The 12,217-nt window shown below is 46.7% G+C and overlaps 2 protein-coding genes across 2 annotated transcripts in view; both read left to right on the top strand.

Annotated features, from left to right (window-relative positions):
- The window catches only part of LOC135908893 (uncharacterized), a 517,064-nt gene that overhangs the window by 19,771 nt on the left and 485,076 nt on the right, over positions 1-12,217 (top strand). The gene's annotated exons all lie outside the window — the stretch shown is intronic.
- LOC135908883 (uncharacterized) lies at positions 1,661-2,860 on the top strand. The gene has a single exon (XM_065440725.1). It carries the CDS (start codon positions 1,661-1,663, stop codon positions 2,858-2,860), a length of 1,200 nt encoding a protein of 399 aa, XP_065296797.1.

Below are 12,217 nucleotides of genomic sequence, written 5' to 3'. Positions count from 1 at the left end.
ATGCATTAACTTGCCCATTCATCAATACTTGCCTGCTAGCTGCTTGCGCTTGTTTGAGCCAAAATCTGCTCACAGCTGCGACAGTCCGCGGACAGTTCGCGACTTTCGGTCCGTGAAAAACGAACGTGGTTCTGACAGCTATCAGAGTGGTGGGCGGAGCTTCCGAAGCTGTTCGGGAAATTCGGATGCGGGACAGCAGTCCCAAGCACTCCGGGACTGTCCGGGACTGATAATCGAAGAGGTCCAATGAGACGTCGTATACTGGCGCCAAAGCACTTGTTTTATACGTTGAGACAGCATACGCGACCGACCAGTGGGGATGAGTGCACGTTTTAGGCCGCGTTATCGCTGTCACGTGAAACGCCAGTGACTCACCCCGACTCGCCTGGCTCAGAAACGGCCGAATGTCGCCGACATACGCTTATGGCGTTGTGCGCGCCACACGTATCCACTTGCGCGACGCAAGCGCCGGCACGGCCATCTCTTGTTCACTTCGCTGCTTACTCGCACCGCGTGAGGAAATCTCAAGGCGCCGCCTTGCTTAAGTTTCGCTTTATAAATGAGAAAGCCGCTGGTATCATAGCTTCTGATGATGGTAAATGTCATTAGTCTTGATTAAAATACTAACGGAGCACTTAAAAGTGCAAGAAGTCGCAGAAGGTTGGTAATGTTCAAGCAACATTATTTCAAATAAACGCGTTTGCGAAAAAGTAGGGGCTCAAAACACAAATGCCAACACCACCCTGAGAGCAATGCAAATGCCGCGGGTACGCGTTATGCACAAAATATTTTTATGGCGCCCAACGACGGGGAAATGCGGCTATACACATGCCTCTCAGGCGCCATTGTATATGACCACTCATTAGTATAATTGGAGCCGCTCGTTGTACCACACATTATGGTTGAAAATCTCTGCGAAGACATCCCAGCGAAGAGTCACGCAACGTCAAATTGACGTTTACCAAGCGGCCTTTCCTGGGATGCTCCTCACGTGATATTCCTGCAGCTATAGTTCGTTTCATACATCAGGTGCAACGCTGTGGAAGCTACGCAAGAAGTTCGGTCACCAAAATTAATCACTCCGCGCGTTCCCATCTACTCTTCGCTGAGCGCCAGAAGGCGTTTGCTAGCGCGAACGTGGACGTAAAGCTGCCGCCACGGGCAACGAAAAGAAACAAAGAAAAGCAAATTGATTTAAAACAACGTGTTAGCAGCCGTATGAGCACATGGTTTGTTTGTTCCTAAGAGTAAATTCTTTTCTGCGAAGCATACTAGCCGCACAACCACGCTCTTCCTTGCTGCGCCGCGCGCGGCCGCGTAGCTACAATATGACGTCATAACAGCTGCAAAGCGGACGCTTAAGCTTCGCCTTCAAGAGAGGAACGCGACAGCGTTCCCGTCGACCCGCCAAGGGGTGTAAGACAATGGGCTACGGCCCAGCGACTACGCGCCCCGCATCGGACGCGGTGAGCGTCGAGCAACGCAGCGTTCGGCGCGACAACGAAATGTGCACCTGAGCAAGCGACGCACGCCTGAGCCTTAGAAACAGCTTGTTTCTAAGGCAACACCGCATTCACTAGAGGCGCTTTTGTACCGCTTTGAAGCATCGAACTCGTGGCTCAGCACTTCCTCTTCAGCCACCGAGGTGAGCGGACGCGGAATGTCGGGCTCTTCGCGAGCGGCTTCAGCGGCCCTTTTGGGCCGCGGTATCAGGTCAACTGAAAAACCAGGTCAGGAATACCAAATGATTTTACCAACGCTGCCAGCAGGTGCGTCCGTTCTGCATACGGTTTTTTTGCATGGTGACGTTAAGGCGAGGCCCTACAGAGTGGAACATTTTCGAGACGCTCTTACACGGCTGTCTCTCATGCCGGAAGTGGTTGCGCTGGGTGCATATCAAATGAACCATCTGTGGGCGGTGACTTTCAAGGACGAAGAAGGGAAAAAGAGGATTATTGCTGCAGACGCGTTTGATGTCAAGGACCACCGCTGTGTGGTCGTCGACCCGTGTGACAGAGGCGTCCGTATCAAGCTCTACTGGCTCCTTCATGGTGTACCTGATGACGACGTTCGCACTGCCTTGTCGCCTTTTGGAAAGGTGACTGAGATCACCAGGGACAGGTGGCGGGTACAAGGATGCGTTGACAAAGGGTCAACCACCCGTACTGTCACTATTAAGCTGAAGGCAGGCGTCACCGCTGAAGACTTGCCCCACCAGCTGCGAGTGGCGGAAGATGTTGCGCTCGTGCACGTCCCTGGCAGAGCTCCCCTCTGCCTCCGATGCCGTGGCATCGGGCACATACGACGCGAGTGCCGTGTACCACGCTGTGGGCTTTGTCGTCGTTTCGGCCACGACGAGACCCAGTGCGTCCGAACCTATGCCACAGTGACAGGCCCGGCATTGAAGGAAGATGTCACAGATCACTTGATGGACGTGGTCGACGCAGTGGAAGCCGCAGGCGAAGGGAAAGAGACCCAGCCCTCGGTGTTAACGCCCCTGAAGAAGGCAACGACTGTAAATGAAGACAAGCCATCGGATGGCTGGAACGACCCATGGGATGACACGGTGGAACCAACTAACTCAACAGAGGTCGAGGTAAAAGAGGCCAAGGAAACGTGCACATCAACAGAAGTGACGACCGGCGAACAGCATGAGACTGACGACACCGTGATGCCAACGTCAAGTAGTGTACCTGCTAAGAGGCTTCACGAAGAGGCGGATGAGCTAGAGGAAAAGGATCAAGAGACTGGGAATGACGAGCCTCCTCCGAAAGCTACCCCGGGACGCCGACCGGCGTTCAAGCCCAAGCCCGGCGTTCCAGCCAAACGCCGTTCTACAACCCAGACGCCTTCGCGTTAGCGGAGGCGTTCCTGGGTCAGAAATAATGTTGTTGGGGTCTGGGGACTGGGGTTTGTGGGCAGGATGTGCATCGGCCGTCGTCATTGGGCTATGAAGTCCAGATAACCATGGTCCGCCTCCCTAGACCGTCGAGTCATCGTAGCAGATGTGAGACGGACGATGTGTGGTAATTGGTTTTGTTTTCTCCTCCCGGTGAATGGTAGCTAATTTTTCGACTGGTCTTCGTGTCGCGACGTTGAACGTGCGTGGACTTAGCGGGCGTAGAGGGCAATGCCAAGTTAACCGTATTCTTATTGAAAATAATATTGACTTATTGGCCATTCAAGAAACAAAAATTGCAACTGATGATTGCACGGAGCAAATGGTTAACGTTTTTCGCCCTAGATATACCGTAAGTGTATGTCATGCGGCGGGTAGGTCTGGAGGCTGCCTTATTCTTTTACGTAGCAATATTGCAGTAGTTGAAGCCGTCACGTCATCCGAGGATGGTAGAATGGTCCTCTGCGATTTTACTTTCTCAGAGATGCCTTGGAGGGCTTTATGTGTTTATGCTCCGAACGTAGCACGGGAGCGGGAAGCTTTTTTTGGTGATATTCAGCAGTACTTGAATTGTGAAACACATGTCATATTACTGGGTGATTTTAATTGTGTTTGCTTTCCAGAAGATAAATCTCAGTTGACTAGTGTTTGTGATAAAAGTGCGTTGCTTTTAAGTTCGATTGTAAGGCAACAAGAGCTCGAAGACATTGGTTATGTGTTGTCAAGCGAAAGTCGTACCATGTATACGCACTATCAAGGTCAATGTCATGGCAGGCTAGATAGAATTTGTGCTCCGTTAACCTTTGTACCGTTATTTTCAAGTTATCAAGTGCTACATGTTAGTTTCAGCGATCATTGCCTCGTTATGTCAACCATAGGAAAGAAACAAAAACCATCGAAATTCAGCTGGGACTTATGGAAGCTAAATGATAAGCTTTTGCAAGACGACGTTTTTCAAAAGGCAGTTCAAGAAAAGCTCGAAAATTTGCTCAGCATAACTACGTCAGCGTTCTTCATTGCAGAATGGGAACTCTTCAAAAGAGACGTTAAATTAACCGCGATTGAAAGAGCATGCGTAGTCGATCACAAAGAAAAAGAGCGTGAGAAGGAATTACACCTTAGGCTAAAATACATGCTCAGCGCAGAAAGCTCTTCGCCTGGCTTATTTTCGAAAGAAATCAAAGAAGTTAAGTCTGAACTTGAAGTCATGGATGAAGAAAAGTACAGGGGTGCGGTATTAAGAGCAAGGGCGCAGAGTTTATGAATGGGGGAGACGCCTACCAAGCGAGCAATAAGTGACGAGAAGAAATACGCGGTTTCCAAAGAAATAACAGAAATAACTTATCAAGGGGAAGTCACTAGTGATGTTGGAATGATTGAGCACGCTTTTGAGTCTTATTATGAAAGTTTGATGGGGAAAAAGACATGTGATATCGAAAGGTATAGAACTGACTTCTTGCCATTAATGCCAACATTATCAGACGAGGTCTGTGAAGCGCTCGACAGACCAATAAGCCTTTCAGAAGTTGAGGATGCGATTGACGAACCTAGTCCCGGCAAATCACCGGGGCCTGATTGTCTGGGAGGGGCTTTCTATAAGAGCTTTAAAAGTGAAATAGCTGTAGCATTACATCGCGTGATAAGGGAGATGTACGAGAATAAGGAAGCACCTCCTTCTTTTCGGACATCGCACGTTATTTTAATTCCTAAAGCAAAAGATCCTGCACGACTTATGGCGGTTGAAGCCTACAGACCAGTAAGCTTGACGAATACGGACTATAAGGTTTACACTAAAGTACTGGTGCGACGATTGCAGACCGTTATAAAAGAACTTGTGGGCCCCCATCAGACATGCGGTATCAAAGGCAGATCGATCTTTTCGAATATACATACTGCAAGGACCATACTGGAATGCTGCGATGAAAGAGAGGACAGAGTCGCTATGATACAAATTGACCTTGAAAAGGCTTTTGACAGAGTCGTCCATGATGTCATATTTTTGCTCTTAGAACATGTTAAAGCCGGTGCAGTGATAACAGATGGAGTAAGAATGGTGTACAAAGATTGCACTGCAAAGTTAGTAATTAATACGAAATTAGGCGCCAGTATAAAAGTAGAGTCATTAGTAAAACAGGGATGCTGTTTGTGACCTCTTTTATTTGCTTTGTATTTGGAGCCTTTCTGTTTGAAAATAATTAAGAGCCAATCTATTCGTGGGTTTATCTACGCAGGAATTGAGACTAGAGTTCTGGCTTATGCAGATGACGTGGCAATTTTTTTGCCGTGATACAGAAAGCGTGAATAACACTATGAAAGAGGTTGTTTCTTTTTGCGCCGCAACTGGAAGTGTTGTCAGCTGGACTAAGTGCCTAGGTTTATGGCACGGCAGCTGGACACAGGTACCCGAATATTTTTGCAATATGAACTGGAGCGTTACCCCTGGAAAATATCTTTGGGTGCCATTACAACATTATCGTGACAGTGCTGCGTATTGGATCGAAGAAGTAAAAAGAGTTAAAGATCAGCCAGAAAGGTGGGGCGGGCATAATTTTTCGATGTTTTCAAAAGCTAGTGTTTGCAATTTGTTTTTAGTTACAAAGGTGTATTATGTACTACAAGTGTTATGCATCGCAAGGATTTCCGTGCAGAAACTTCACAGAGTGTTTGCGGTATATATATGGGGATCCACATGGGAGAGAACTAGCCGGTGTAACTTGTTTCATTCGGTGAAGAATGGAGGACTAGGATTAACACATTTGTTTTTGAAACAGATTGTTAGTAGGTTCTTTTTCTTAAGGGACCAAAGTGATATATTTCTGCGTACTGTTATTCAAGTGAGACCGAGTTCTTCTTTGCCTGAGTGGGTTGTCTCATCAACAAATGAACGCACTCGAACACCAATAGGCTTTCTGAGGGAAGTTGTCATGTCCTTTTCTTTATTGAAAGCTCATTTTTCGACTGAATTTTTGACTTCAGTGACGCGTAAGAAACTTTATAGTGATCTGGTTGATGTTTTCTTGCCGCATCCTGTTTACCGTATGATGTATAACTTAGGACCTGAACGCAATGTGCTGAAACGCGTTATAAAAATGCCGGTTAGATCTTCAGCGAAAACCTTCTTTTTTCAATTTGCATTCGGGCACTCTCCTTGTGAAGCCATGGCTGCAAAGCAAGGGCTTCTTTGTTCCATGGTCTGTTAACTGCATCATATGTAAGAAACCTGAAACTATTGACCACATCTTTTTGGATTGCCATGACTCAGTTTTCTTGTGGGATGTTCTCAAACGGACTCTGAAGAAAGACCTGCCGTTAAGTCCTTTTGGTATTCGGTTCTTACCATTTGCAGACACAGGGGGAGTGCCGGCTGACTTGATGATGCTTTTGTATATGAGCAGCGTGTGGAAAACGCGTCTGGATGTCAGGAATGCCCGCGTAGATGAAAGGTCTGCGAGGTAACACCTAAATGAAAGTCTTACATACACGCGTGATGCCCTCAAGCACATGATTGAACCCCCAGAGTGGTTTCAGGAGCTTGACACTCTGGTGTCTGTGATATCCTCTTTGAGTGCCCTTTAAATATGTAGTCTCTCGAAGTGATGTAATATTATTTATTTGCACCAAGTTACCTACTTTGTACGCGTTTGATTGGTGTTGAAATCAAGGTAATAAAGAAAAAAAAAACTCGTGGCTCAGTGGTAACGTCTCCGTCTCACACTCCGGAGACCCTGGTTCGATTCCAACCCAGCCCATCTTGCAAGTTGTTTTATGCGAAGCATACTAGCCGCACAACCACGCTCTTCCTTGCTGCGCCGCGTGCGGCCGCGTAGCTACCATATGACGTCATAACAGCTGCAAAAGCGGAGGCTCAACTCGTGCGCTCGCTTGCAGCCGCGTAGCTACATAGCCGGGTCTCAGCTCGCCTGCGGTCGCACAGATGGTACTGCGGCCTAACTCCCGTTCCTCCCGCTTTACCAGGTTACCAATACCGCTATACCAGCGGTATAGCGGTATTGGTAGCGGTTATTGGTTTGAAAATAAAGGAATCAGCAGAGTAACGCATGAGTTGTTTCTTCGTCTAGCCGAACCAAATATAGCCAAGCAACAGCAGTTCACCAGGCTAAACAGTGGTTCAACAACTAAAATAAAGGCTAGTATGCTTCGCATCCTGGGCTTAAGCTTAGCTAAGCCACAGCCATTTTTTTATTCAATACAGCTTATATAAAGAACATTTTTACAAACATCGGGTCAAGAAGTACCCAGCTATTTCTAAGTGCGAACGCAGCCACTGCAAAAAGTATCTCTAGCCTCCGCAGCGTTGCACCTGATGTATGAAACGGAGTATAATCAACAGACTGGCATGGCGGCTATCTTGGACCGCCACCACAAATTTGTAAAATTGCAGATGTCTTGCGCGGACTTTCGCGCGCTACTGTTTTCCTTTTTTTAAAGCGCTAACATCGCAGTGTATCTGCCGAGGACCATAAAAACGTTTTATTCGAAATAGTCTGTAGTTCCCCGCCACGTGCCGTCATCTTGGTGACAAAGCAAAATTTATGCGGTAATGTTTATAAGCTTACTTTCAAAGTGCCGTTATTTAGATATTGTCAGGCAAAAATGCAAGTTGAACATTTCTTACAACTCCAGAAGCAGGTAAAATTTGTTTACGGGCTCCTTGTCTCTGTTGTGCTTCAGTCTACCTGAACTTTTATGGCGGTTGAAGCCGCGGAAGCGTTTCGCGTTTCCCCGTCGTGCGTCGCCGCGATGCTGTGCAGTTCGAACTCGCCTGCGCGACGCCGGCAGTTCGTGCTGTGTCGCGCAAATTCAGCTCGACGGCGGTGCAGGCACACTCGTCGCTCTTGCAGCCCTCAGTCGATCCAGCGCGAACGATTCGGGGTCCGATCGCCCGAGAGCGGCAGACTTCCCGCGAAGGTTTGCCGCCCACCGCCGCGCCTGCCTTGGCGGTTGCGCCTAACCAGCGCTGTTCTGTCCGGAGTCGCTCACTAAAGTTGCGGTTTAGAACCGAGCCGATGCAAAACTATTCACAGCGAAATCAGTAGGCGAGTGCAAACGAATTCGTCGTTTCCTGGTCTTGGTTATGAGCTATGCGATGCAACGTGTTCGTCAAAGCTGAAGCTGTCAATTATACGTGTGTTAAAATTTACCACGTTTTTGTGCGTTTATATATCCCTCACCAAAATAAATTATTAATAAATAAATAAATTAATTAATTAATTTACTTATTCATTTATTTATGTTTTGTTTAACAGTAATGTCGTTGTGCGAATTATATCCGAATTCGACCTAATGTGTGCTTCACGGCAGTTATAGCCGCGCTGCCGCGAAGCTACCGTTAAAGCTCTTCCTCGTCAGCGTCGCCGACGAGGTGGGGGAACAAATCCGCTGGCTGAAGCTATGGCGTGGACTATTCGTAAATCCGCATAGATAGATAGAGATATAGATAGATAGAGATAGCATAGATAGATAGATAGATAGATAGATAGATAGATAGATAGATAGATAGATAGATAGATAGATAGATAGATAGATATAGATTGATATAGATAGAGATAGATAGATATATATAGTGATAGATAGAGAGAGATAGATAGATAGATAGATAGATAGATAGATAGATAGATAGATAGATAGATAGATAGATAGATAGATAGATAGATAGATCCCGACAGGGCCGCCTGTCAGGCGCTGCGCGCCTTTTGCTCCTGCACCTTTCTTGAAATTGCATTCAAGATAAAATAAACATTCATTCATTCATTCATTAAAAGAATAGAGAGATCCCGCAAAGGGCATGAAATACCCTAAGATAGCCAAGCGTATCAAAATGAAGCGTGGCATGCCGTGTTAGCCACATGGCCGATAACCGGTGTTCTAGTAGAACTACAGAATGGGTGCCAAGGAATGGAAAGCGCAATCGCGGACGGCAGATAATTAGGTGTGAATCAAATTAGGTAATTTGAAGGCACAATTTGGAATCAGCTAGCGCAGGACGGGGTAACTGGAGATCGGTGGGAGAGGTCTTTGTCCTGAAGCAGGCAGAAAAAGAAAGGCTGATGATGATTAATGTCTTCTATAGCGACGGTGCATGTCGATTAAAAAGTTCAGTTCTTGGGTTTTACGTACCACAACTACGATATCGTTATGACTCATGCCGTGTTGGGGGGCTTTCAAATAATATTGCCCACATGCGGTATCTTAACGTGCATCTAACTATAAGTGCTCGAGCGCTCTCTTTCTTCTTTTTATTTTTTTTTCATTTCGCCCCCACCCATCAAAAATGCGGCCGCCACGGCCGGAATCGAACCCGTGACCTCGAGTGCAACAGAGTGACGCCACAGGCACTAAACACAGCGGCGGCTCGACAGCGCGCGTGCCGCTCATTGAGGATTGGACGCACGGACGCACTTCGCTGAGAGACTTGCTGTAAGGATAAAATATGTGCTAAGGTGCTAGAAGCCGAGGTTTAAATGTTCGAACACCACGCACACTTGGAGAAATCCTGTGGGGGCAACATCTAAAAAAAAAAAAGAACCCACGGCCCCGGTGAGCACACGGCGCGGCGGCCCATTGCAGGCCCATCGTGCCTGGGCATCCGCGAGCGTGAGCAACCGAGTCGTGATAGGAGCCGACCGCGCAGAATGTCACTAATGGCGCGTAAAAAGAATGCCACTTCCGCCTATTCGCTTCGCTGCGTCTGGCCTGCGGTCGCCGAACCTAACCTAACGGTGCTCCCACTGAAGCGTTATGGCGGCTGGCTACAGAAGGGACACCTAACTGCAGAAATGAGTCGCGATTCCTACGAAGGCAGCCGTGTAGGAGAAAGTGAACGAGCAGACGTTTCCAGCCCACGGGAGAGTAGACGAACGCTCGTTAGGGTGCCACGCCAGGTGAAGTGGCCTCTGGGGGACTGCTGCTGCTCCTGCTGCGTGAGTTCGGGCCCTCTTCATGCCGCATTAAACAATCCCTGACTCGATCGATCCTGTGACGACGCCGCGCGGCAACTTCAGTTTGTACGCTTGCTCGGAAAAGTGAGATGCGATTGAGCTTACTGACTGAGCTTGATGCTGCGTCTGTCGGTCGTAGTCTCGTTCATTTAGGATACGAGAGGGTTGCGGCATTTATATGCTCTCCAATTGCTCGCTGCGTGCGTTTTATTGGGAATCATAAAGCACGGCAACTCTTCTACCCCGATAATACCACGATGGAGTGGTTTTAGCGGATCGTTATGAAAACTACACTGTAAACGCGGAAGCTGCTATATAAGTAGCATATTCATTTTTTTTTAAATGTAAATCGCGCTCTCTATAGTACTATAGGAACGATCCGCGCGGGTTCGGATCTTTTGTTCGTTGTTGTTGTTGTTGTTGTTGTTGTTGTTGTAAACTCCACATATAACTCATACCCGCGAGGGGAATTGGCCGCGCAGGAGTAATGAAAAGCGCACCCGATGAAGCACAAAAAGGGCCAAAAGTCAACCAGTCAAAAACGAAACATTAGGCCACTGACGCATAACAAAAGGTTGGTACGGCTTATTCGTAACAGCGAGCAGGAAATAACGCAAGTTATGCCACACTCACTACCCTAGCAGTGTAATCTTCCGGACGCTTGAATCAACTCATGCAGAGCAGTGGTAATAAACCAGTGACTTGTATCTAATTGACAGGCACCAAAAGACAACAGGTTAGATGTTGTAAGTGCGAAGCCCAGATTACGATTTGGAAACATGAGAAACCTTCTGCGTAGAGAGGAGATGCGGCGGCAGCAAAGAAAGAAATGGCCAATAGTCTCTGGTTCGTTGCAATCACAGCAGAGGTTAGTTATAGCTAAATGAGATCTATTGAGGTAGAAATTTAGGCTGAGAACTCCACAACGGAAGCTTGATGATGTCACCTCGCATTGTCGTGACAAGCGATTGGTCGCGTTCTGCAGAAATTTCAGATGTCGGAAATCATCAGTCAAAATTAGGGATGATATCCATTACAATTTAGAAATTAAACGCGCTTAAATGTAGTTCCTGTTGTAAAAAAAAGAAATAGGAACAACACTTAAAGCCGGGCCATTTAGTGACGACGATGCGAGCGAGTCGGCGGTCACACTTAGGAAAACTCTACTGTGTCCGGCGACCGGGACAAAGCGGACATCAGGGAAAGTGTCCGGTAAAAATGTCGAAAATATACTGAGCAGGTGCGATCGTCTATTGGGAGATAAATGTGTACAGGCTGAAAGCGTATCTGAAACATTTATTACTTTAGATTTCAGACCCCTCAATTTTCTGATGGCATGGATAATTGCCCGAAATTCTGCGGCAAATATATAGGTATAATTAGGCAGACGAAAAGCAAAAGATCAGTTAAGTTGAGTGGGAAAATATGCCGAGTCCGGCCTTCTCTAAACTTTCAGTTTCGTCAGCAGATATAAAAACTTGAGAAAGAAATTAACCGAGATGACCTTGAAAGAGACCTTCAAGTATAAGAACAGATAGAAATTTTGCATGTTTTGGAGGAATGTCATCAGAACCTCCACTTAACACTTGGAAAAATTAGGCACGGCAGACTAATTTTAAATTTTGGTATCAGTGCCTGGACAAAAATAAAATGATGACATTGATAATGCCCCCAATATGTTCTGAAAAAAAAAAAGCAAATGGAGAAGTGATGAAAACGGATTGCTAACGGAACATAGGTGCATCGTAGAGCTACAGAAAAGTCGGGAGACTAGACTGCACAAATCTGGAATCACGCGAAATAATTCGAGCCTCTAGACAAAGCACATTATTAGCCACAAAGCTCGGCAGCCAGAGGTACAGACGCAAAGCTTACCTTTAAACTAATATTAGAGGCCGGAGTTTGTAAGCTGCGCATTCTGAAAAAGTAACACAGCCGAATTCAAGAATGGGGTGCACGTGAAGTTAATAGATGGTCAGTATGTAATGTATTTTACACACATATGTAGTTTGGTTGCTGCGCAACAACCGCATCGCACGTTCTTGCTTACGAGCAGTTGCCTCGATCTGCTGCTGCTGGTTTGACTTACCGTCATATGTAATCCCTGATTACTTTAAACAGGTAACGTGCGGTGTCTACTCAATTCGATAATGAAGAGAAACAAGGACGGGACTTAATTGACAAAGCAAAATGAAGTAACGAGCGTTCGATAAATTTAGGACAGTAAGACCGTACGTCAAGCCAAGACTCTAGCTTAGACAAGTAAGATTTTAAAATTTGATAAAGGTACTGATGCCCCGTAATGAAGATGAAATAGTTGTGTCATTGGCATAGCGATAGACTTGAACATCCTGAGAAA

Source organism: Dermacentor albipictus, chromosome 1 (genome assembly GCF_038994185.2).
Source record: "Dermacentor albipictus isolate Rhodes 1998 colony chromosome 1, USDA_Dalb.pri_finalv2, whole genome shotgun sequence".
Lineage (NCBI taxonomy): Eukaryota > Metazoa > Arthropoda > Arachnida > Ixodida > Ixodidae > Dermacentor > Dermacentor albipictus.
The sequence above is the reverse complement of the archived record's forward strand: the minus strand, read 5'-3'. Positions and strand labels throughout refer to the sequence as shown.